Below are 27,626 nucleotides of genomic sequence, written 5' to 3'. Positions count from 1 at the left end.
AGGATACTAATCTGCTTTTGATAACAGATCGTAAAAGTTTCTTTACCTTTTAAGTAATCTGTTAAAACTTTCTGTATTTTAGAGAGAAAAGATTATGTTTCAGTGGACATTAAGTTCTAATGTGGTTTAAAAAGAAGTTCTAGTGTTGTTGTCTTTGAAGTTATTTGTATTTACTGCATAAGACTCACTTCTCAAATGGCTCCTTATTGCTATGTTACATTATTGTAAAGTTTGTTTCTGAAGCTTATCACAGTAATCTATATTTGGATGAGGATCAGATGCCCCATGACCAGGAGATTATGCATACTGAAAAAAACATCAGATAAATGATTCTTTACAGCCCTGTTGGAAGGGACTATATCAGGCCTCTTATTCTCCTGAATGAACTGCAACTCCTGTTTCTGACATCTGACTAACTTAAGACCAGCACTATCAGACAAGAACAAGAAGATGACATCTGAAGTAGACAGCTGACTCAAGATGCTAAGCCAGACCTGTATTACTTTAGTAAACTTTTGTTTATGAACCAAATGTATTTCTTCCTTGGGCTCAAGGTCACCTACAGGTAGGTGGAAACAGCTCCTGCCAAGCTGCCTTTAATGTGAGCATTCTGTATTCAATCAGTTTTCCAACAGTATGACCATTTGGTTACAATATTTCTTCCATCGCTTGGAATAGAAGATGTCATTAATCACATAGAGGCTTTAACAAAATTTACTCAGCAAGCTTTGAATAATAGTAATCAAGCCATTAGCTTGCTCAATTCAGAAGTCTCCATGAAGATCAGAATCACATGGTCCTCAATATTCTAACTGCTTCCCAAGGAGGAGCTCGTGCTGTAATACATACTGAATGTTGTGCTTTTATACCTGATGAGTCTTTTATTGTAACTCATCTTATGACACATATGAAAAATCATATTGCCACTCTGAATGATCCTCTTCCCAGTTTAGGGGAAATACTAAGAAAATGGTTTGGTTTAAGAGGGTCTTGGTTTAACCTTTACTAAATGACATTGTTACTTATACTGTCAATTTGATTACAGTTTGTGTAACTCAGAAAGTGATAATTTTTTGCCTTTCACACTATGCATCACCTAATCCTCCTAAGAATGATATATAAACAACTTGAAACTATTGATCACATCTATAGTTCTCTATAAATTAATGAACATGCATGATGCACATGCAAGATAAAATTGGTGTAAATCCTATTGGACAACTTGGAATTGTCATTAGTTCTTACTAGTACAACCCATAAAAGGAAAAATAGAACCAGGCTATTAAGACCTGACATCAAGGGACATGATGGACCCAGGGCAGGTAAGCAACCACCCTGTCATTGAGGGACCAAATATTTGGTCACCCAATGCTTTCTGTCAAAAGATTAATGATCAAAAGGGGGAAACTGATGAAATAAAATTCATTTTATGACAGGACAAAAATTTAATCATAATTTTTTTTCCACCTATTTGGGCCTCCTCTATTCCCCTTAGTGTGTATTGTGCATCTGCATTAACCAGACCTCCTTAGGAGACAACCAGCCTTCTTAATCCTGTAAAGGTCATAATGACCAACTACTTGCTTTGTACATGCAGTCTGGATTGTGTAAACAGTCAATACAACATTGGATGTGTAACCCTTTGTCTCAAAAATTTATATAACTGTGCTTTGACCTCTAATGTGTGGAACAGTCCTCAGAGCTTTCTGAAAGACTGTCTCCCAGGTTATAATTCTCAGGTTGGCTCAAATAAAATTTCCCATTTCTTTCTTAGTTCAACTATTGATTAAATTTTTGTCAACGCTATATAGAAGGGTGAGATTTCTTTCTGCCTTTGCAATCTCTTTAGCAGATCACCTGTAATTCCAGTTTATGCTTATTCAATAATAAAGCTGTTCCCTTTCTCTTCTATCTTTGTGGAGAGGTTTTCTGGGGTAGCAGGAGATTTTGTTTTTAATCATGCCCTGCCCCCCAGCAACAAACCACTCAGTGAGCAAAACCAACAATGCCCAGTGCTAAAGCCACATAGTCACACCAGGCTTGGGTCTGGACTGTGGGGTACTAAAGAACCATGACTTCCAGAAATGGCCAGAGGGTTGTTTAGTATTGTCTTGAAGAAGGATTAGAGTGACTAAGAAGTCCTGGCTTTTATCTCACTACTGGAGAATAGCAGATGTCCTGCTTATTTTAGGTGAGAGGTACTGAACATGGGACCTGTAACATCCTTAAAGTTATATGTCTGAGGCTGAGAAAAAGAAGCAACAGTTGATAATGTTCCTCCTTCTAGTTTCTGATCCAGTGTTCACTTCCCAGGCTGCACTACACAGAGATTGCTCAAGGGTAGACCTCCAAGGACTTGGTCCAGGTTGCAACTGAAGGGATCCAAAGAGAGCTGCACTGAGAAGCAGAAGTTTGTCCTTGTCATGACTCTGCTGCACACTGGCTTTCTGCTACTGTGCAAATAAATTTTTATCAGCTTTATTTTCCTCATCCATGAAACTGGGGTGTTGGTATAAATTATCTCTAAAATCACTTGTAGTTCTAAAAATCTGTGATTTTACAAATAAATGAGATTTGGTAGAATTATTATAGACCATCTGGTATGGTACTACGAAAGTCATTGTTAAGTGCTGTTAACATAAAGTAATTGATAAGATATGACTTTCTTTAGAATAGTAGCTCTTATGTATTCTAGTATTTACATACTTCATCTAATTTACACGTTTTAGATGATTATTAAGCTTCAGATTTTTAAAGTGCTTTGCAATCATTTAGGGTGACTTGAGTGACTTCTGGAAGTAAAGCTAACCCATGCTTCCATTACATAGACTTATTTGTTCTCATTCTGTAAAGTCAAGTCACACACTTTGCAATTTGGGATCTTGCATTCTTTTAACTTCCAATTTTTTAACAAATAAATTCTGGTCAAACAGCCAATTTGATAATTGTAATCCAGTAGATTAATTCATTAAGTCTACTAATAATGCATAGATTACCATATATACTATTATACTCCCATGTAAAGACAAAGCAATTTAGTCACATAGAAATTAAATTGTTTATTCTCAAAAAATATAAAATCATTATAGTAGAATAATTCTAGTAAAGTAGAATTAGGGTTGGGCTACAAAAATAGAACTCATTGTTCTTTATTATCAGATAATCCTCAGAATCATAAAGATACGCCTTGAGTCAACACTGTTTCTCCACATGCTTCTTATTCCCCCACACCCCACCTATCTTCACAGTTCCAATATAAGTAAAGGTTGGAAAGAGGGATATTCAATGAGATATTCAAAAGACATCAATGAGCAGTTAAGTTCAACAAACACTTATGTGCCTGTTTGTGCCCATCACTATGGTAAATATTAGAGATATAAAAATGATTTGTACAGTAGGGACTCAAAAATGACTTAGACACAGCCCCTACCCTTAAGGAACTAGAAAGGAAGGAAAGAAAAGGAAACTAATATTTGTTTAACATCTACCATGCATAGTACAGTATCTCATTTAATGCTAACAATAATACTTCAACATAGCTAGTATTTAATCCCACTTATATGTCAGAGGAGACTGAGCTACCTTAGTTAGTTTATGAATTTGCATTCATTTCATATTTTCAAAAATAGGCAGATTTTATCCAGAAGCTTCAGTCTAGAATGTTGCTGTATGATTGACTCATGACTGAGGGGTTGTTAGGGCTCATAGAAAAGTAAGCTATAGAGCTGAAAGTGAGAGTTGAAAGCTCGGAGAGTAAAAGTTATTCTGAGAGCTATTCTCAGTACTGAGAGATGAGCTAAGAGCAAAAGTAGTTCAAGCTCAGATCCTGGTGTCTATCCTGCATATGATGGAGGATAGAAGGATACAGATAACCTGGGTAAAGTGGAGGGCTCAAGTGGCTGGATACCTGGAAGAAGCTAAACAGCAGGTGTAATGGGAGTGAACATATAAGAGTGAGAAGACCAAGCAGCTCCAGTCAGAAAGTTGGATATCAAAGGTGGAGAAGATTCTGGTGATATAAAGAGCTAAAACTGACCTTCAAAGGGGTAGTATGTGCAAAGCAGAAATGAAAGTCACAGGAGCTGAAAGTCAAAGAAATGTGAGCCTAGTTGGTAGAATATGTTGTCCAGCTGTGTCTTACAATTACTTGAGAATGACAGGAGGAGTTGGGATGGAGAAGAAAACTCTCACATAGATGGCAATGTCCTCAATGAATATGGGCAAATGACATGGACATACTTGCAGTTAGTAACAATAAAAGGGGTATAGAGGATGGGTAGTCATGAAATAATCCTGACCTAGAAGAGATTTTGCAAGGCAGGGAAGATGAATATCTTAAAATAGAAGTGAAAGTTTAGAGGGAAATAGTAACTCTATTGGCCAATAAATATGGTGCATGTCAGTGGGAGAGGTATTGGAATGACTATCCTAGAACTCATGGAAGGAAGCTGTGAACTAGGGAGAGAGCCATGTTTCATTTAAGGCAAGATGTAGAGGGAATTTTCCATGAAGACTTTAAAGATCTAAGAGGGTTTGTTTATAACAGAACAGAGGTAAGAGGAGATGCCAGCAAACTACACGAAGCAAGGAGCATGGAACAATGAGCAGACCAATTTGCTACTAATCTTAAATTCTACCCTCATTGTGTCCCATCTTTTTAATATTTCTCAACTCTGATTAACAGACATGTATTGTTGCCAAGCAACAGTTAAGTTTTCCTTAATCATTCTGAGACTACTCAATCTGTCCTCCTGGTAATCAGACATAAACAGGACAAAGTTATAGCAAAAGCCATCTGGGGAAGGACTTGCCCTGAAAAGGGAAAAAGTGACTTTATAGTGATGGAGCTGCAGGACCTCACCAACATGTACCAGCAGGAACAAGAAGAGTGCTTATGAGACTGTATTCTGAGAATGCTAAACAAGGAGCAGATGGAAAATAAATTTGGACAAGGGAGAGTTTATTGATTTGGCAGCACTCTCCAGGGAGAGAGGATTTAATACTATCAAGGACCCTAGGAAATATGACTATATCATTCTTCCATGATGGCTCTTAGAAGCTTGAAGAAAGTGGTGGCCCACACTAAGAGAAGTAGAAATGGCAGAATTGTCATGGCAGATGGAAGATGTAAGGAGCAAAATGCTCAGAGAAGTAGGCATGCTAGTATTCCAATACAGATGCTCTATTTATCAAAGTGACTAGGAATTCTCTGGTGAGAGGGGCACCAGCATCACTGAGAAGCTCAGTGGTGGCTCTCCTCGTAGGTCATGGGTAATGATAAAAGATGTTGTTACAGAACTGGGTTCACATATAAGCAACAAGGCTAACAGAATCCTGAAACAATAGAAGCCAGGTGGCAGCACTTAACCATCAGAAAGGTACCACTACACGTATCCAAATGAGTGGCAAAATAGTAGTGACAGTCAGAGATCCTGACCTCTGAAGATGATTAATAGAATATGGCATCCCTAGGGGGAAAGATAGAGGTTAGCTCAATCTATACAATAACAAGAAATCAAGGATGGGTGACATAAGGCTGAGAGCAGCAGTCTCAATAAAAAGTCAGTCTCTTACCCAGTTTTCTAACTTGAGCCAGTTTACCAATCCAGAACCCATTTACTGAAGGAGAGGCAGGATTGTCAGGAGGAAGCACCCTGTAACACCTTGGTGAGAATATATGATAGTGATTTCTCCGTCCATGCCCACCCCACCCTCAGTCCTTCCTCAAAAGGACCTGTGGCCATTCCCTCGGGAAACCATACACTGAGGAAGAGGGAATGCTCAAACATTTTGAGGATTGTTGGACACAATCATTATTGATACCCAGGAACACAAAGAATTATTATGGCCTGCAGTTAGAGGTAGATAGGAGCCAGATAATAAATGTAATTTTTGCCCAGGTGTGGAAGAAGTACGTCCACTGAGCACAGGGACCTATCTGGTGGTCATTTCCACAGTTCCCAAATATATAATTGAAAAGGACATATTTGGTAGTTAGTAAAGCACCCACATTAGTACAGTTCTTTGGCCTATGGAATAAGAGCTATCGAAGTGGGAAAGGCCAATGGGGAGCCTCTGAAATTGCACAGGCAAGATAGTAAATAAGAAACAATATAGAAATTTCCAGTTGTGATGTACAACATAACTATAGCTAACAATACTGTTTTGTATATTTGAAAGTTTGTATGTGTGTGAAGTATGGGGTCAGTCTTCATTTCTTTTGTAGTGTTAACTAATATCCCTAGGACCATTTACTGAAAAAAGAAGAACTTTCTTCCATTGCTCTGTAATATCACTTTTGAAAAAGCAAATTACATATGCAGATCAACATGGTTGACCTAACATGGGTTAGGTCTATTTTGACACATTTGCCTATTTTTTATCCTTGTGTCAACAGAACACTGACAATATAACTTTATAAATACATCCTGATACTTGGTAGTTGTAAGCACTCCAGCTTTATTCTTCTTCAAAATTTCCTTGGCTATTCTCAGCCTTTGCATTTCCATATAGATTTTAGAAACTGCTTATCAATTTCCACTCAAAAAATTGGGACATTTTAATATTCATTTTTCACTGAATTGAAAGATCAATTTTGTGAGAAATGACATCTTAACAATCCACGAACATGGTATATTATCCTGAATTTATTAGAACTTATTTTAATTTCTGTCAGTAGTTTTTTGTAGTCAATAATGTTTTGTATCACATCTTTTGATAGATTTCTTATAAGGTATTTGATGACTGTTGGTGCTACTATAATTAGTTATTTAAGTGTCACATTCTATTTATTTTCTGGAATAAAGGTATACAACTGAATTTTTTAGACATTGTGTTCAGTGACCTTATTAAATATACTTTTCAATTCTTTTAGATTTTCAATGTACATGATCATGTTATTTGTGAATAATGACTGTTATTTCTTCCCTTCCAATCCATATGCCTTTTCTTTTTCCCTTTTTCATTGCTTAGAACATCCAAAACAATGTTTAAAATAAGTGGTAAGAGCAAATATGTCCTTATTTCATTCCTGATGTCAGGGGGAAACATGAAATAATTTACCTTAAGTATAATGTAAGCAGCAGTTATTTGGTAGATGCCTTTTATCTGATCAAGAATGTTCCCTTCATTCCAATTTTGCTGAGAATAAATGAATGAATGTGGAATTTTAACAAATGATTTTACCGCAGCTACCAAGATGATCATTATTTTGCTCCCTTTTTCCTGTTATTCTGATGAATTACATTTATTTTTTCCCCCCAGTTAACACCCACCCTTCTATTTCTGGAATGAGTCCCACTTAGTCATGATTATCCTTTTTATATACCACCTGATTCAATTCACTAATTTTGTGTATAGGATTTTTGCATCTATGTTCATAACAGAGCCTTTCATAAACCAGCCTTTTAAAGTGACATCTTTTTTCCTTCTCATTTCAGAATGCTTTTGAAAACCAAAAATTATGTGATCAGAAGTGTACTCTAGGGTGTTTACTTTGTAGTGTGTAGACTGTAGAATGGATTAGTGCAGGAGGTGGGTGGTGAAGGATTAGGAAGCTACTATAGCATTGAGAAGAGCTTGCACCAGCTCGGTACAAGTAGAAATGGAAAGGACGGATAAACTCCCCAGTACTTAGCTACTGATTAGATGAAAGTGCAACATTATGAAACAGAGAAATTAGGAGAACTTTATTTGAGCTTGGAGAAGAGTAAAAATAATTGGAGTGAAATACTTATCTTCACCATAATTATCACAATCATTAGGATCCATACGAAGGAATGACCGCAATTTAAGCAATTGCAAATGCATGGAGATATGTAACTGGTCACTACGTTAATATCTTTAATTAGAAAGTTTCCTTACGTTGCTTTGAAGCTGATTTTTAAAATCATTTCCATTCACAATCAGAAAAAAAATCGATAATCTTGTATTCGTTGAACTCCTTAAAATGGGATCCTTTTAAGACAGCACATTTCAATACACATTGCGCTATTCCTTTCCTAACCACAGGGTGGCGACCAGGCACCAACGCCGCACTTCTGTCTATCCCTCCGCTTCTTAGGCAGGTGTGGCTTCCGGGAGCGCGCACGTCCCGGAGTCCGCGCCAATCGCTGGCGCTGCGGCCGCGCACGTCGGTCAGCCGCGGTTACGCTGCCGCACATCGGCCAGACCCTAGTGTTCCAGGCCATGTGGAAGTTGCTCCCAGCTGCGGGCCCTGCCCGAGGTAAGGGCGGTAGGGAGATGTCCGGGGACCGATTTCCCGGGAGCGGATGCGGTGGGCACAGGGTTTGCGGATCGTTACTTCCGGTCCCTTCTCGCCCTGGGAGGCTGCGAAAGCTGGTGCGGAAGCCGCGCATTTGTTGTGTGGGGACCGCGTGGTCTTTCTCGGCGGGTGCGCAGTGCTTGCGAACCAGGCTTTGGTCTGACGGGGGGAGGAGGCATGGGACACTGGGCCGTTCAGTGACCGCCGGGTCCTTTCCGCCCGGTCTACCGCCAAGTTCTCCGTGGTTGGGACCAACTCCTCTGGCGGGACTAGCTCTGACCCGGACTTAAATGGTCTTCCGGATTGAGTCTTGACCGGGTATATGTTACAACACCTAGCGTTTTAAGCTTTTGAGGAAACACCCAGAATAAGTTAACAGTCTGGAAGACTCGATGACTCTGTCTTGAGCGCATTGTTTATTTTTGTGAGGAGCCACGGAGATGACTTGTGTAAATGGCAACTACAGGAAAGCATAATTTGGGTTTTGTTTCGGAGCCTTTTTCCGTTTTGTCATCACAACTGAAAAAGTTTTTTTTTCCTGCATTTCTAGCAAAGGAAAATGGTAATTGCATGTAAATTGGTTGCCTAATATATGTAAGCACTTATTAGTTGATTAGATAAGCAGTTGTAGCCTATGATTGGCCTTGCCCTCCGGAAGTTTACATTATGATTGAAAAAAAGATCTACGTAGAGGCTAAATGGATTGACAGTGTAAGGAAGTATGGAGAGGGCCAAACTAATGGTAAGGAAAATAAATACTGTAAAAATACTGTAGATACTAAAAAATATTATGGAGACTCAAAGATCAAGTTTCACTGTGGACTTGGAGCATTGCAAGGTGGAACACAGTAGGAACAGTTTCCAGAAACAGTTGTAGCCTGTGGCTGGCTCTTTGAGTTCCTTTAAGGAGGTAGCAGAAGAAAAATGCCCCTAGCGCCAGTGGGTGGCATTCTTAACTTTTGGGGGATCTTGAACTCTTTTCGGAATCTGATGGAAGCTATGGGGTGCCATCCTTCTAGGAAAAATGTAGGGAAACCAACACAAAAGTTTTTCGTTGAAAGAGTCCACTCTAGGTTAAGAATCTGATTAATAAAATATAATCCAGGTCTGGTCAAGGTTTACCTGGACTCCTTTCTACTTGTCTAGTTTATTTGCCCTAATCACTCTACCACTCCAGTGGTACCAGACTAAACTCTACAAGTCTTCAACGTACATGCTGTTCCTCCAACAATTTGTGATTTCCAAAATTTTTTTAAACTAATAACCTTTTCACGTTGTTCTAAAAGCTACCTTTAACATAAAAAAAAAAAAAAAAATCCCCAAATTATGCACTTGAATCTGGTCTGGACTTTTCTTGCATTGATCTATATTTTTTACTCTTGATCCAATACCATACTTTTTAACTGCTTTCGCTTTGTGGCATATTTTACCACCTGGTAGAGGAAGTTCCCATAATATTCACATTTTTCTGGACAGTTTTTCACATTATATTTTCCTGATGGAATTTTGAATTCGTTTATCAAGCTCCAAACATAGTGTTGTGATTTTATTTGGTAATGCATTAAATTATAAGTTAATTTGGGCAAGCATTGACAAAATTGTTTTCCTGTTAGAAAAATGGTAGAGCTTTCTATCTGTTTAGTTTTGCCTCCTTCAGTGAGGCTTTACTGGAAAACACAAGTTTGATTTACGTAAAGTTGATTATTAGCATTTAAATAGCAAAATAAAAATGTTTAAATATTTGCCCTATCTATATCGTAAATACATGTTTATGTATGTGCGTACCTGTTAATTTACTTTTTAAAAAAATTCTCCTAGAACCATACAGACTTTTGGCTGGTGTTGAGTACATTGTTGGAAGGAAAAACTGTGGCATTCTAATTGAAGATGATCAATCAATCAGCCGAAATCACGCTGTATTAACTGCTAACTTTTCTGTAACTAACCTGGTAAGTTACTAATTTTATTTCACTAGCTGACAGTAAGAGGATTGAAATCACAAAAGTTTACCTTGGTGTATATGTAAGAGAGAATTTGGGAGACTTTTTATAAAGCTGTTAGTTTTCTTTAAATGTTAACAAAATTAAGGACGTTTGGGCAGTGGTACTGGTGATATTTGTTTATTTAAGATTTAAAGTTTCTGTTTCAGTATTTTACTATTTGTTTTAGTGATTTAGAAACTCAGGGGAAGTAGAACATATTTATATTTATTTACTTGAACATTTATTGAGTGCTTACTGTGTGTCAATCACTGTGCCAAAGCCTGGGAATAGAGCAGTGAATGGACCATCATGACTCCTGCTTTAATGAGTTAATGCAGCCATATGAACACTGGTGTTTCCCGTATATCTTAGGTTTTCACAAGGGAAATCGATTTGCTTTACTAGGGAAAACAGCTGTTGTATATGCCCCACAGCTTGTTTGAATGGCTTTGAGTTTGTTTTGGTGTGTTGGTTGTTTTAATAATAAAGGTAGGTTGTAAAAGCACAAATAGCTGTGCTAATGGTAATGCTGGTGGTAATTAAGAAAGAAAAGCCATTATTTTGAGCAAAGACTGCATGTTGGCAAATGCTGGATCTGTTCAGTAATATTTAGGTTTTGTGTGTGTATTCTTTTAGGTATAGAAAAACATTGTTGAAAATCCTAAAGAAAAAAATAAAATTGTTAGTGCAAGTCAGACACTCTAGCCTTTTTGCATTGGACTGATTTTTACTATGTGATTTTGATAATTTAAAAAAAAAGAAACCTTAGGAATGAAGCTGTCATTTTATAGATGAACAGACTGTACAAAAGCAAACAGTTCTCAAATTGTTAGGGGTCAGGAAAATCTCCACTGACTTACAAAAATAAAGAAAATGTATGTTCTAAGAGGAGTGATTCTGGAATTGACATTTTTCTCTTAATTGCTAGTTGAGTGATCATTCTTTGCATGCAACCAAAACAATAACTGTATTGCCTACTGTGTTGGGAGGTTAGCCACGTATCACCTATTCCAGAAGTTATCAACCTTTTGTTTTGAAACCTTTCCCCTTAGGAATAGTATTTACTGAGTGGTAAGAGACTTTGAATTATTTATTGATTTTTTTTTTTTTCAGAGTCAAACAGATGAAATCCCTGTATTGACAATAAAAGATAATTCTAAGTATGGTACCTTTGTTAATGAGGAAAAAATGCAGAATGGCCTTTCCCGAATTCTGAAGACAGGGGATAGAGTTACCTTTGGAGTGTTTGAAAGTAAATTCAAGTAAGAATTTTTAAATTGATATTAAAATGGACAGCTTTATTTTGCACCAATCAGATTCTAAAGGAAAAGGATATTTATGGATAATGAATTGGAACCAGTCTATTTAGTTCCTACTTAGGACAGTAGTGAACTTTGCACCACACGTGGTTAGTGCCTTTTATTAATCATAGATAGTGAAAAGAGTGAATGAGAGTTTGAGTGGGCCCTAAGAACCTTGATGGGAACTACTTTTGTTTGATTCTGCATAGGTCAAAGTATAATGTTAAACTTTGATCATTGTTTTTTTCTTAATTGTGACTTAAGACTTAGGAAGTGATAATTTCATAAGATAGAAAGTTTAGTAATACGTAAAAATCAAAATAACAGCATATGCTGTGAACTTAAAGTTTAAAGTACCATAAGTTGCCATCTCTATAACTATGATAACTTTATGTAACTTATTCTCATTTACAGAGTAGAGTATGAACCTTTGGTTGCGTGCTCTTCTTGTTTAGATGTCTCTGGGAAAACTGCTTTAAGTCAAGCTGTATTGCAACTTGGAGGACTTACTGTAAACAATTGGACAGAGGAATGTACTCACCTTGTCATGGTATCAGTTAAAGTTACCATTAAAGTAAGTTGAATGCCTTGTTATTATGTTAAAGTAAGTTCTCTGAATTTAAGTTTATTCCTTTACCCACTGTACACGGATGTTTTAAAAGTCACTTGCTTTAAAACTATCAGAACTGTTAGTTGTAGATGTATATATGCCAACCAACCCCATATCTACCATATAGGCTAGAATGGTTTTTCAGAAACACTGTTTATTATCTGGGGCAAGCAAAAGCACATGAAATTATATTTCAGATATTGATTTAGCATTTAAATGATTTATATTATCCTTTCACCAAGAAGTTATTACAGCGTGTAGTTTGTGTTTTCAGTCTAAAAGCAAAGCAATTAGAGATCAACTGCCAATCTTCAAAGTTAGCAGCTCATGTCTTTCCTTCCTCCAGTCTCTGATACCATCTCATGGTTTCATGCTCTTTTATTTAGTTCTTATTTGGCTTTAGACCCTAATCACAAAGACTTTAGGTTCTTACAATATTACCTTAATGTATTGTCACAATCTAGAGATATGTAGATATATGTTATTTGTCAAAGCAGTGATATATTTTGGTATGTTTTCAGACTTTGCATCTTCTTCAGATTTGGTTAATCCAAAACTAATTGAAGAATGATATTGGGAGGTGATTCGTCTCCTTCAGCAAGTTGACTATAGATATGTGAGATTGTTTTAGGTTAATATCTATAGTGAAAAGCAACAGATATTTAGATTCCTTTATTCGATGATACAAAAATCCTTTAATATATAATTAATTAAATTAGAATATGTGTCTTATACCTAAATAGGTGTCATAGAGAAAGGCTTACTGTTCAGGTTGAACCTCATGTTAAACTTGGATCAAAGATTGTTTCATCTTTGTTAGTTTATGAAATTGATTTATAAATTCAGCAGAGTGATTAGCCTCCTGAATAGTAATTTATGCTAATAAACCCAGATAATAGATTCATAATTCAAAATGTCCATTTATCAGTTTATAGTAGGGATGTATCTTTATAGTGACCAGAATATTTACATGTAGACTCCAACTTGGTCCCCTTGAAGATACCAAGGTACCTGAGAAATGGAATAGGTAATCATGCCATTGCTTGGTGGGTTTGAAATAAGAGCAAAGGCAGTTAGATGGTCTTGAAAGATATTTTACTGAGTCTGTGACAGACCTGGAAACTAGCATCCATTTACCATAGTACACTGTATTCCAGTGACTAGGATGCTAATGGCCACCCAGTCCCTGGATATTAGAGAGTACTGTATATATACCAACAAAGGCTTGCAGAGCAATACTCCTTTTTCAATATTTCTGATCAATCGTGTGCAAAAAATATTTTGTCATTATATTATTTTTTTAGTAAATTTTCCAAAAATACAGGTTAGTTTATGTTTTTGAAATCGTTGAATGTTAGAACCAAAAGGTAACCTAAAGAGCATTCAGTTCAGTTTTTATTTTCTGAAGAGGAAACTGAGGCATGGAGCAATTGAATCCTTTGCCCAGGATCACATGTATTGGAGTTTACTCAGTCCAGTGTTGAATTGCACATTACTGCTTCATGCAAGGAGTCAATTATTTCATTCATATTTGAGGTTCATAACTTTCAGATTCCACTCTTGAGAGATACCCTAAATTGCTTGCTCACATTTAGGTAATTTCCCATGTTTATTAGAAGCATTCTTACCAATTCTTTAGTTGGATTATTTCCTAGAATTATGCTGAATCTTATTTTCATTGTCAGTGATGGTATTTTTTAACCTGTCTCAAATTTTATGGATACATTGTATTTGAGGCTTATAGTTTAATTCACTTGCTAGTTGAAGTTTCTTCCCCCACTCCATCTGTATATACTTATTTTCAGCTTTTGTCCAACACTAAAGAGTTATTCCTTTATTTACTTTCTTAAAAACACTTTATTCCATAATTAAAATCAGTTTGAAAGGCAATTAAGCTGAAAGAACTCTCTCATGTTTATCTCTTGTTATTGTCTTCTCTAGGGCAGATGTTACATTTCCTTAATTCTAAGATGTACATTTTAATGTTTTTAAAATGGTATACATTTTTAAATTGACTTGTGTTTTATGTTATGTTGTTCTGCCCTCCCCAAGCAGTTTTTAAATTAATATTGTAATTGGTAGCTTCTTTTTTTTTCACCTTTAATAATGATTGTTTATTGTTTATTGATACTTGCCTGTATGTTACATTTATTTGTTATTTCAACAATCTTATTGCTATTTTAGTATATAGGCCTTTGCTTTGCAAGGTCTGACTTACATGAATTGTAGTTACCACAGTTTGTTTATTTTTAATTTTTATTTTATATTGGAGTATAGTTGATTAGCAACCTTGTTAGTTTCCGGTGTACAGCAAAGTGATTGATTCAGTTATACATACACATGTATCTATTCTTTTTCAAATTCTTTTCCCATTTAGGTTATTACAGAATGTCAAGCAGAGTCCCCTGTGCTATACAGTAGGTCCTCGTTGGTTATCTACTTTAAATATAGCATTGTGTATATGTCAATCCCAAACTCCCAATCTGTCCCCCACCCCGTATTGTAATTGGTAGCTTCTAATAATCAAGTGATAATACAGGGATTTTTATACTAAAACTAGGCAGTGACCAATACTGACTTCTATTTTATAGATTGTGTCTCCTTTATAAATATAGAGAGACAGGAGGAAAAACAGAATAGAACAGCCTCTTTGTAGTCTATAACTTACATCTTTAAAACAGCTAGGGTATGAGTATATGTATTCACATGTTTTCTTCTTTTTAGACAATATGTGCACTCATTTGTGGGCGTCCGATTGTAAAACCAGAATATTTTACTGAATTTCTTAAAACAGTTCAGTCCAAGAAACAGCCTCCAGAAATTGAAAGGTATATTGCGTATTTTAAATATAATAAAATATGACATACAAAATATGATAGCACTGGTTTTATTTAGGTTAATTCCCTCTTTATTGACTGTTTCAGGATGTAATGTTACAGTTCAGTATTATTAATGAAGTTGTCTTGTCAGTATGTGAAGAAAGTTTCCCAGTTCTTTGTGATTGTTCCTTATCTCCGTGAAACAAATGTTACATATGTGCCAATATTTAAAGGAAAATGTTGAAGGACAGTAATAACATAGAGGTGAAATCAGTAGAGCACACATGACAATGCTGGGCATCATGCATGCAGGACACCAGGAATTGTGTGGTGCAGCGTCCCTGTTGTGGAGCCTCAGAGTCCTGGGCCAGAATATTAACAGCGCTGTGGCCTTGGGAATTGAGCTGATTTCTTCTAAGTGTCAGTTACCTCCTTTGAAAAATGAGACTAATACCTGTCCTGCTGAGTGTTTAAGTATTTAGTATTATTAGTATTAGTATAATTATTATTCATCTTATCTAGTGGTATACATAAAGTCTGAGCGTATTGCCTGGCATCATAATAGGTGCTTATTAAAAGAAATGTAGCTAATTGCAATATCTGGGAAGATTCATAGTAGCTTGATTATTTATTTAATTTTTTGGATGCTCTGCTAAATTTGTGAACCACCAGACTAAAGGATCTATCCACTGTATGTATTGTATTAGTAATGTTTGCAGTAATATAAGCTATGGTTGAGGAGGAAGATATTTGTGATTTTTCTTTTCAGATTGCATGGTTAAAGTACTGGTGACTATAAAACGGTGGGTGTTTTTAGTCAGCATAAGAACATGCTTGCTTAAAATGTATGTCAGTAGCTTATAGTCTATATGGCATAATAGATTTGAGGAGGTTTTAAAAATCTAAAATTCTATGCAAATTAAGTATTTTATTACCCAATTTAGGTTAAGTATTACCTATTCAAGCTAAGTATTTTATTACCAATTTAAAAATATTACTAGCTATTATAAGCTAATTTGCCCAGTGCAGATATTTTTAGGAACTATTTATACCTGATAATATGTATCTGCTTTTAAAAGTAACTGAATATCAGATTTTTCTCTTTGTTTTTAATTTTCATTTGGGAGGTTTCTTGTATTTTATAATCTGGTTAACAGAAAATATGCTTTCTTCTGGAAAGAGATCTTCAGATTTTATTTTATTTATTTTTTGGCCACACCAAGCGGCTTGAGGGATCTGAGTTCCCTGACCAGGGATTGAACCTGGGCCCTTGGCAGTGAAAACGCAGAGTCCTAACCATTGGACCACCAGGGAATTCCTGAGATTTTAAAATAGATGATTCTTAAACTTTTTTGAGTCCTAGACCCCTGTGAGAAAATGAAAGCACTGGTCTCTCCTCTAGAAACTTCACTTACTACCAACTTACACAGTATTTCAACAGAATTACATTTTTCCCTGAAGCCTATTTATGACCCTCCCTAGAAAAGTTGATAAATCCTATAAATAATGAATCTTGTTACAGATAATAAACCATTGTTAATTCTAGATTACTTAAGAGTGGAGGGGTCTGATTAAGTTTTTACTACTGGTGATATGTTTTATGGTCTTGGAGTTTTTAGAATTAGTCATTGATTCTTACTTATTTGTTCAGATTCTCAGGTGTATTTAACCTTGGTTTTTGGTTTTTTGTTTTTTTTACTTTAGGTTAGGCATAGTTTTTTTCTGGCTTCAATTTGTGACTGTATTAACTTAGATGGCTATAATAAAACATCCCTACTCTAAGATTGTTCAATAACTCCTAATTCAGTGTTAACCAGGAAAGACTATTACATTAGTTCATGTTTGATGATAGCAACTGATAATCAAGTTTTAATACTATTTTAAAATACGTAGTTTTTTGCCTTAATAGATTGCTATACCTATTGGGATCCATTTTGATATGTTTGTTGAAGACTAATTTGACTACATACTCAATTAAATAGAAAAATGATTAAATTTAAGATATTAAATAGTAGTAGGATGGGTTATAAAAGGGATATGAGATAAATTGTGGTGGCTCTTCTATTACATAACTACCTGTTCTTTTAGTTCTGTAAAAGCATTATCACTAGTCCTGATTTTAAATTAGGAGGCATACTATAATATTTTTACCTAACAAAATGTGTAGTACTTTTTGGTACAGTTATGTCTGCATCTTTGCACTGTTACCACAAAACAGAGTAAGTGAAGGGTTAAGATAGAGTACCTGATATGGTTTGTGATACCTAATTTTCCTATACTGTTATCAAAGTACCAATGTAGGTGAAGTCATTTTTAGATTACATTTAAAAGAAGTATTTAATTTTGATACTCTATGCTCTAATAAAGGAAGTTCATTAAAATATTATATATGTCTGAATGTAAAAAAAATGATCCTCAAGAGAAAAAAGGAGTTTCCCTTTCTCAATTTATTTCAGACAACAAGCAGCATTGTTTTCAGAAAACACTGTTGGGAGAGAGTCCTTACATCATACAAAACTTGCTGGATATGCCAAGAATGAAAGGCCCTGACTGCCCTATACCCAGGCCATTTCTCAGGGTTATGTTTGCAGTGAGAAACCTGGAGGGATGAGGTAGTATCTCCTTCCCAGGACAGAGAGCAGGCCTGCTTATAGCTTGTTATAAAATGGGTGGATTCCCAAGTTCAGTGTAACACTACCCATGGTATATACCTCTCCTGTAACATAACCCACAGTATGTACCTTCTGTGTCATCCTCAGGGGACTTGGCATGGAAGGAGACCTGCTGCAAACACACTGAGGCTTGCTGCTTGCTTTGTCTCTGACCCAGGAGTCTTGTGTCTTCTGCCAGCATCCATGAAAGAGGAATAGGTTAACTTATTAGCTTGTAATAAAATCTCAGACCCAAGAGACACATTAGCATGAAACAATCTTGGTAAATGAAAGTTTAGGAAGCTTGTAGAGTTGACCTTAAATAATCAATTAAAATTTAAAGCAAAGAAATTTAACATACACTAGAAATTTTCTTCCTGGAGATACAAGCTCAGATTTACAAGTTGTGGATGCCAATGTAATTCAAACCTTTTAGAGATCACCAAAAAAAAAAGCAGTATAGTAAGTATGTGGTTCTAGAAATCATGAACATGTACCTTTGGTGCTAATGAAATAAACAGCTATCCAGATGTTGGGCAAAGAAATATTGTGGCTTGGCATAGTTTCCACAGCCAGAATTATACATGAATTCAGAAAAATTCTGTATTTGGAAAATCTTGGGACAGAAGTGAAGATGATGTGCTCTGAGTTAGATAAAATTTATTGAACATCACGTGAAGAATTTATATAAAGTTATAAAATGTATATAGGAAAAAGTCAGTATTTCTAGATTAATATTTTATAGAATTTGTGAATAATATGTACCAGTTACTACATAATAAAGCGTAATTATTTTATTTGTAGCTCTTGAAGTTTCTGTGTAAGTATGCCAAAAAATGTTTTAATTTTTTCATTATAGAAGTTAGAGGTCACTTTATATTTGTGGTATCCTTGTATTCAGGCAGTGTGCCTCTAACCTAGGTCTCTGCCAAGTTAATTTACTGTTTTCCAATTTTATTACTAGCTGTCAAATCACTATAGCCTCAGTGATGCTTTAAAACTTCTAGAATGTAATTTTTCGGAAATACTGATTTTTTAATGATGTTTTCTTCACATTTATGACTAGTCTCTCCTTTCTTGTTTTCATCCTTAATACTACTAAAGAGAGAAAGATTTTTCTATGTATATGAAGTTCCAGAACATGGTCTATTATTTATCACTGTATTATATATATGATATATATATATCATATATATGTATATGTATGTATGACTCCAACATTTGATTCGATTCTTGATAATACGGTGGTTTTTTTCCTTTCAAGATCAGTCTTATTGAGTATTGGGGCTCAAATTTATCAATGTTTTTAAAAGAAAACCAAAATATATTTTTCTAGTCCCAGAATTTTAATACTCAACATTTGTATTGAGGGATGTTTTTACTTTCTGTCTACTTCTAATTTATTAGGTGAAATTTTTATTTCTGTTTTATACTATCAGTTTATTTATTATCAAATATTTATTGAACCAGGCAAGATAGACCTGAGGATATAATGATGAGCCAAAAAGCATTACAGTTTCTACCATCTTGGCACTTAGTAGAGGAACCAAACATCAAAGAATCACACAAATAAAAGTTAGAACTCTGGAAAGCTAATTGCATATCGTTCTCATGGAATGTGACTTGGTATAACAAATGTTCACTCTTCATTGAACTAAACTGTATTTAACTGTTAGCTATTATCTGTGGCAAAATTAAGAATGACAGTGTGAAAAACACAAAGCTGTAGATAATTTTAAAATGCTATTTTTCTCATTAGAAAGCAGTAGTTGTTCCGTGGCATGTGAGATCTTCCTGGACCAGGGCTCGAACCCATGTCCCCTGCATTGGCAGGCGGATTCTTTTTTTTTTTAATCTTTTCTTTTTTTAAAATTTATTTATTTTAATTTATTTATTTTTGGCTGCATTGGATCTTCGTTGCTGTGCGCGGGCTTTCTCTAGTTGCAGCAAGTGGGGGCTACTCTTCGTTGCCGTGCGCGGGCTTTCTCTAGTTGCAGCGAGCAGGGGCTACTCTTCGTTGCCGTGCGCGGGCTTCTCATCGTGGTGGCTTCTCTTGTTGCGGAGCACGGGCTCTAGGCGCGCGGGCCTCAGTAGTTGTGGCACACGGGCTTAGTTGCTCTGTGGCTTGTGGGATCTTCCCGGACCAGGGCTCGAACCCGTGTCCCCTGCAATGGCAGGGAGATTCTTAACCACTGCACCACCAGGGAAGTCCCACACTCTCTTGATTACTGCCGCTTTACATTAAGTCTTGAATTCTGTAGTGTTAGTACTCCAACCTTGTTCTTCTTCCCTAATACTGTGTTGGCTGTTCTGGGTCTTTTGCCTCTCCATGTAAACTTTAGAATCTGTTTGTTAACATTCACAAAATAACTTGCTGGGAGTTACTGGGATTGTGTTTAATCTATAGATCAAGTTGGGAAGAACTGACATGTTGACAATATCGAGTCTTTCTATCCATGAACATTAATAATTTTTACTAGAAGATAGAGAAACTAAAAGTCTGGTCAGTTATGAATAGCTGTAACAAAAGATCTAGTTATATAGAAAGTTGAAACTATGGACTGAATTATCTGTTGATTTTACTTCTCTATTTTCTTCTTTTCCTTAATCTCTATGGATTATTAAGATGTGTTTATAGTGTTACATTAAAGAGCTAAAAGACTGTGTTTTTAAATCTTTGGGAATTTTATTTAAACTGACAAAATGTAGGTTTTAGAATTCCCTGAGCTTCTCCAAAGAGATTTGTAACAAAACACTTATAGCAGTAGTTCATAGAATTACAATATGAACATTATTACTAATACTTACTGGTTCCTAAGCAAGCACAACATGCTAATAGAATTTGATCTTTAATGGTTGATGTTTCAACCATTCGGGGTTTTTTTTTTTTTTGGTTTTGGTTTTGTTTTTACTTTTTTAAAAACTTTTTAATTACTTTTTCTCTCTCAACCATTTGTAATTTACATAAGTTGTTTGATTCATATATATTTAATTGTATCTTGTTATGATTGTCTACTTTTGCATTATATAGTTTTAGAAAATAAAGAAGAGTTCTGCTGTTCTGTGTGGCATCTGTCACCATATTTCTAGAAAAAGTGTTTAGGCACTTTCGGTCCTTACGTCCCAGATAAAACTATTAATTTTTTAATAATATAATGGTATTATAGAAATTAAGCCTTTCTAGTGTCTAGATTGCCATTCCATTTACAAATTTAATGTTACACATACAGTGTAGTGTATAATTAGAATGTACTTTATTTTATTTTTTATAGTTTTTACCCACCTATTGATGAACCAGTTATTGGAAGTAAAAATATTGATCTGTCAGGACGACAGGAAAGAAAACAGATCTTCAAAGGGAAAACATTTGTCTTTCTAAATGCCAAACAGGTAATGTTGTAAGCTAAATTTTTGTAAAGAAAATGTTATAAACTAGGATAAATTATTACTGTTGTCAATAGTTGTTAATGCACTTCCTTTTGAGATTTTGTGTAGAAGTGTGAAGTGAAATAAAAAACTACCCAGGCACCAGAACTTGCCCAGCGTTCATGTATATGACTATGGCATTTCTTAATATCTCTTAATTGGCTTATTAATTAAGTTTATATAAATACGTACAAGGAGGAGACCAAAAACTTTGGTTTAAGTGCTAACTTGTTCAGTTAGTAAGCAGCTGTTGAATGTCTTCTGTGTGCTGAAATGAGAGTTCCAGGAGTTAATGTTACAAGTGGAAAAATCATGCAAGTAAACCCACAGTTACAGTACTGTGTGAAGAGGAGCTGTAGATGATGTAAGGATTCCAGGGCTGCAGTGGTACCTGGTGAACTAGGGATTTTCTCAGAGTGGAAGCTCAGATTGTCCTCTCAGGAAGTATTATAAAATCAATTCTTCTTCAATTCTGCTTATATTTTACTTCCCAAATCAAATTCTTATAATTTTAAGAATGTATTCAAGACATTAATTATGGCTATTTCATTACTTTTTTTCTTTTTCTTTCCATTTTTAGCATAAAAAATTAAGTGCAGCAGTTGTATTTGGAGGAGGAGACACTAGGTTGATAACGGAAGACAATGAAGAAGAAGATAGTTTCTTTTCAGCTCCTGGAACTTGTGTTGTTGATGTAGGAATAACAGATTCACAGACCTTAATTCCTGACTCTCAGAAAAAATGGATTCATTCCATTATGGATATACTGCAGAGGTACAGAATTATTCTTTATTAGTTAAAAAAAAAACAGGGCAGGTAGGTGATTTTATATGTAACTTTTTTTGCACTCCACATAATAATGTAAAGGTATATACAAGAATTATTGTAAAGATTTTATTGTGTATGGTACTTGGAAATTTATTGTGACTTAGTATGCTAGAAATAGAATATATTTATCCATGACAGTTTTATCTCAATATTTATTTTCTGCCGCTTTTTTGTTACTTTAATAGAATTTGCAGAATATACCTCTCTTAATAAAGCAGTATTTGTTTTTCTCTAGAATATGTAGTTGAGTAAGTTAAAACTCAAATGTAAAATTGTTCTGAAATAGCCTCAAGCTGGAATGTATTTTTCCCTTGATATTACCCATTGAAAATTTGTATAAAAATTAGGCTATTATGGCTATATAGGCTGTTATGGGAAAGCAGGAAAGAAAGTATCAAGTATCCTAGAATAGTGTTTGTAGTGTGGAGGGGCGGCAGTTTGAAAGCACTAAAGCAAGGATTTTTTTCCTGGACTCTTTACTGGTGTTAATAATCTTAGCATTTTTGAAGCACAAAGTAAAAAAATCAGCATTGGCAGTCCGTTGACTGAATTTCTATTCACCTAGTGAAAAATAGTCAGGGCCGGGACTTCGCTGGTGGTCCAGTGGCTAAGACTCCGCGCTCCCAGTTCAGGGGGCCTGGGTTCGATCCCTGTTGAGGGAACTAGATCCCACATGTCACAACTAAAAGACCCCGCATGCTGCAACTAAAGATCCTGCATGCTGCGACTAGAAGATCCTGCACGCCACAACTAAGACCCAGCGTGGCGAAATAAATAAATAAATATTTAAAAAAATAGTTAGGGCCTAGGGTATTTATATGTCTAAAAAGTCCATACAAATAAGCTCTCCACAGTATTCATTTTTCCTGACCCAGGAGTCTTTCTGACCATGAAGATTGCTTTTTTTTTAAATGGGTTTGCCAAAGTAAAAAGTAAAATTTCAGTCATGTGTCCCATAAATATTTTGCTTAAAGGAGATGTGTTAACTACTGTGAAAAAGAAAATATTTGTTTAACAAAAATACCATCTTACTACTACAACCAAAATATACTGTGATTCTATTGTGTTTTAGGCACTGGGAATATAATGGTTAACAAGATAGCTATGGACCCTGCCACCACTGGAGCTTACTGTCTAGAGGAAAAGACAGATAAAGACAAGTAAACAGATAACTACAAATGTGTATAAGAAAACAGAATAACAGGGCAGAGGGGAGAAGTTTATTTTAAATAGAGAAGGCTTCTTTCAGGCAGTATTTTACTTATGACCAGTTTACCAGTCTTTAAAAGCCATGTTGAACAATAGCAATAATAGCTTACTTACATAATACTGTATACTGTAGCAGGTCCTGTTCTAAGAGTTCTACATATATTAAGACATTTAATCCTCATACAATCATGTATATTTTTACTGTTATGGTCCCCATTGTGCAGAGAGGGCAAAAGGGGATTTGAGTAGAACACAGGGAGCGAGCAGAGGAGCCAGGATGTGAACGCATGCAGTCTGGTTCCAGAGTCCATGCTCTTTACCATTACATCTTGCTGCCTTGCTGGAGTGAGAGGTTGCTCAGAGGCTGGTGACTTGATCATGAGATGACATTTTGTTCTGTAGTCTCTGGCTCCTGTTTCAATTTGTTCTTGGAGAGAGGACAATTTTACAGTTTGAGAAAGACTATCACTTAAAATAACACCTGTCCATTTAGTCCAAGCCATTGATAGCAATTGAAGGTACAGTTATATCAAACCAGTAAAGTCAGCTATTGACTGAATTTCAGACAATAGGGCAACATTGGGATTGGTTAGTGCCATGGCGCTACTGATTAGTTGTCAGAAGTGGGTATAGGATATCAGTGATTAAAATTAAATATCTCTGAAAAAGATTAGATGTCTAGGGGAAAAATATAACCCTGATTTTTGTTCTTGCTGAGATATTTTCCCAATGTCTTAGCCCATATTTGGGACCTCTTCCTGTTACTAATTTAATTATTTTCTCTTTATCCTCTCCTCCTGTGCCTTATCCTCTTCTCACCTGTTCCACAGCTTTGCATAAAATTGAATGAATCATAATCTTTGGATCATGATACACTGTCATCACTGAACTATAAATAATACACATTCATTTTGTTCACTAATTATTTAATTAGTTATTTTAAATAAATTTTTATTATTGTAAACTGCTACTGAGATTATCTTTGTATGTTTCCTATTGGTACTTGTGCAGGATTTTCTTTGGGATATATTACCGCATTACTAGGGTTAGAACACTCAACAGTATCAAACTGTTTTCCACTTTATACTCCCACCCACGGTATATAAGAGATTAAGTTAGATGCACATCATTTTCAACAGTCGGTATTTTCAGACTATCATTTTTGCCAATTTAATGGATATATAATCATTTCTTGTGATTTTGATTTGTATTTCCCTGATCACCAGTGATGGTTAACATTTCTTCAAAAGTTTATTAGATGTTAATTTTTCCATCTTTGTGAAATACATGTCTCTTGCCCAGTTTTCTATTGGGATAATTGTATTCTTTTTTTGTTTTAAATACAGATTTCCCCTGTTTTATGTGTTCTTGTGTGTGTAGTGTACATGTGTGTATTTAGTTCTATATAATTTTATTACATGTGTAGGTTCGTGTATTCACCATAGTTAAGATACAGAACAGTTCCATCACCACAAGAATCCCTCATGTTGTTCTTTTATAACCACACACCCCTCCCTACCTCCCCCTCCCTGTCCCTAAACTTTGGCAACCACTAATTTCTTCTTCATTTCTAAAATTTATTATTAAAAAAGTGATATATAAATGAAATCATACAGCATGTAACCTTTTAGAATTTTTTTTTTCACTCACCGTAATTCCTCAGAGATTCATCTAGGTTTTCTGTATGAGTAGTTTATCCTTTTTTATTGCTGAGTAGTGTTTCATGGTATGGATAACCATGGTATGGATATTGTCTCTTTAATTACATTTTCTAGTTTACTGTTGATATATAGAAATTCAGCTGACATTGATATTAATCTCATATCCCACCACCTTGTTGGACTCCCCTTTTATTTCTAATACTTTATAGTCTTTTTTTGTATAAACCATATCATCTGTAAATAATATTTCTCTCCTCCTTTTTAATCCTTTATGCCTCTGGTACTGCTCTCTCTCTTTTATTCTCTCTCTTGGTTTTGGACCAACTGGGACATCCAAAGCTGCTGGATAGAAGTGGTGATAGTAGCCACATTTATCTCACTATTGACTTTAAAAGTAATGCTTCCAGTATTTCCCCATTTAAGATGATGTATGTCTGTATAACATGATTATTAAATGTGTATTTTGTTTTATATAGCCAATCTTTGTAACTAATTTTCATGATATAATGTATGTATAGTTTCAAAAGTATTAGTAGGGTAGTAAAATATCAATTTTGAATTGCCTGAAATACAAGTAGGTGTGTGTGATCACTTGATGATAACACTTTTTAAAATCTTTTTTTGTGTGTTATTATAAATTCACTTAGAGTTCAAGTCTAAGTTAAACTAATACATACAAAACAATGAATGTTAAGCATTTGAAAAATACCTTTTAAACTACTACAGCCACTTAAAATACATATACATATGTATATTTTACATATTCTGTAGTATGGATATACTATGGTTTGTTGAGTCATCCATCCATTGAAGGACGTCTGCATTTTTCCAGCTTTTGTTACAAATAAAGCTGATATGAACATTCATGTACAGGTTTCTTTGTGAACATAAGTGTTCATTTCTCTGGAATAAATGCCCAAGAGTGCAGTTTCTGGATTGTATGGTTATTGCATATTTGTGTGCCTTTTTTTTAATTTGTAGGAGTTTTTTATATATTCTTGACATTAATCCTTTTTTCACTTTTATGTGATTACATAAAAGATTGCAGAATCTGTTACCACTTTGTAAATTATCTTTTTATTGTGTTGATGAATGAAAGCCCTTAATTTTAATATCCTAAAATTTAAAAATCTTTCATAGTCAGTGCTTTTTGTATTTTGTTTAAGAAATCTTTTTCTACTCATAGATCAAAAGATATTCACCTATATTTTTTACTAATTTTTACTAGTATTTTGATATTTTGTTTTTGGAATTTATTTTTGATCTATCTGGAATTGATTCTGTTTTATACCAAGGGACCTTACATGCATGGGAATGTTTTTGGCCTTCTTTTCCATTGAGCAATATGTCTCTTCTTATACTAATACCACGTTTACTACATTGTCTTAATTACTATAACAGTTTAAGTCCTCATATCTAGTAGGACAAATATTTTCTTTCTGCTCTTCTTCAGAAGCATCCTGGCTATTCTTGGCTTTTTATTTTTCCATATACATTTTAGAATCATCTTTTTAAAAACTTAACAGAAAAACAAATGTTAAGCATTTGAAAATGACCTGTTAAGGTACTACAACCACTTAAAATATCTCTACAATAAGTATTAAAAGGAGTTTTAAAGCTCTTAAAATTTGAGGTGTAGTTTCTATATAGCATTATTAAGTTATATTAAATTATGTTTGTTTGATAAAATCAGTCATTATTCACATTACAGAATAACAGAAGATAGGTTCACCATAAGATTCCTTTAATAAGAAGATTCATTAATACATGTAAATTTGGTAAAATGATTTGATTTACTAACATATGTATAGATGTAGCTTATTTCTAGTTCTTTGTACTTTTCTCCCTCCTTATCCTTCTCCCTCTTTTTCTCTCTTTTAAGTTTTATCTTAGGATTCTAGTAATCATAGATTTGCTTTAAAAAATCTATTTTATTGCTTCATCTGGGTATTACTATTATTCTGAAAATTATAGAGTTTTAGAACTGGAAGGATCTGTATCCTTTACTCTAGACCTTTATTTTACAGATGAAATAACTGAATTACTAAAAGGTGGTGAACTTGCCCGATGTAACATTGCTCCAGTGAATAAGCTAGTACTATAGGTATTTGCAATTCTCTCTGTACCATAAAATTGTGATATCACTTTGGGGGGGCGGAAAAAGATAAATTCAGTTTGACATCATCTTAATAAAAGTTGTTAGTTTTAATATATCATCATACTTAAACTATTTTATTCTAACAGGCAGGGTCTTAGACCTATTCCTGAAGCAGAAATTGGATTGGCAGTTATTTTCATTACTACAGAGAATTACTGTGATCCTCAGGGCCAGCCCAGTACAGGTAATTAAAATACTATTTTATTGATTCTTTAGCAACTTTATTGTGTAAATTGATGATTGGCTGTATGTACATTATTTTTTAAAATATTTATTTATTTATTTGGCTGCATCGGGTCTTAGTTGTGGCATGCGGGATCTTTGTTGCAGCATGCGGGCTCCTCTCTAGTTGTAACGTATGGGCTCTAGAGCGCACGGGCTTTGTTGCCCCGCAGCATGTGGGATCTTAGTTCCCCAACCAGGTATCGAACCCACGTCCCCTGCATTGGAAGGCAGATTCTTAACTACTGGACCACCAGGGAAGTTCCTGTATGTACATTATACTTGCCAGGGGTGACCATCTTCACCGTCTTTTAAAAGTCATATGTTTAGCTGTTCATTTATTCATTTGATAAATATTTGTGGCTGCCAAGTACTAGGCACAGTTGTAAGTACTGAAGATACAGTGGTGAATAAAGTAAACAAGATACCTGTTATTGTGAACTTTATATTCTAAAAGTCAGGATTCAGACAGTTAACAAGCAAACAAATACATCTG

General features: G+C 35.0%; 1 protein-coding gene across 1 annotated transcript in view; it reads left to right on the top strand.

Annotated features, from left to right (window-relative positions):
• Positions 1-8,144: 8,144 nt before the first annotated feature.
• Positions 8,145-27,626, top strand: part of NBN (nibrin) — a 43,365-nt gene continuing 23,883 nt past the window's right edge. Inside the window, exons 1-8 of the mRNA XM_068525437.1 lie at positions 8,145-8,224; positions 10,082-10,212; positions 11,359-11,507; positions 11,961-12,120; positions 14,881-14,984; positions 20,899-21,016; positions 21,633-21,826; positions 26,995-27,092. Of these exons, the coding sequence (XP_068381538.1) occupies positions 8,188-8,224; positions 10,082-10,212; positions 11,359-11,507; positions 11,961-12,120; positions 14,881-14,984; positions 20,899-21,016; positions 21,633-21,826; positions 26,995-27,092 (991 nt within the window). The 5' untranslated portion in view covers positions 8,145-8,187. The remainder of the gene's footprint in view (positions 8,225-10,081; positions 10,213-11,358; positions 11,508-11,960; positions 12,121-14,880; positions 14,985-20,898; positions 21,017-21,632; positions 21,827-26,994; positions 27,093-27,626) is intronic.

The sequence above is a fragment of the Eschrichtius robustus genome, chromosome 17 (genome assembly GCF_028021215.1).
Source record: "Eschrichtius robustus isolate mEscRob2 chromosome 17, mEscRob2.pri, whole genome shotgun sequence".
Taxonomy (NCBI): domain Eukaryota; kingdom Metazoa; phylum Chordata; class Mammalia; order Artiodactyla; family Eschrichtiidae; genus Eschrichtius; species Eschrichtius robustus.
The sequence above is the reverse complement of the archived record's forward strand: the minus strand, read 5'-3'. Positions and strand labels throughout refer to the sequence as shown.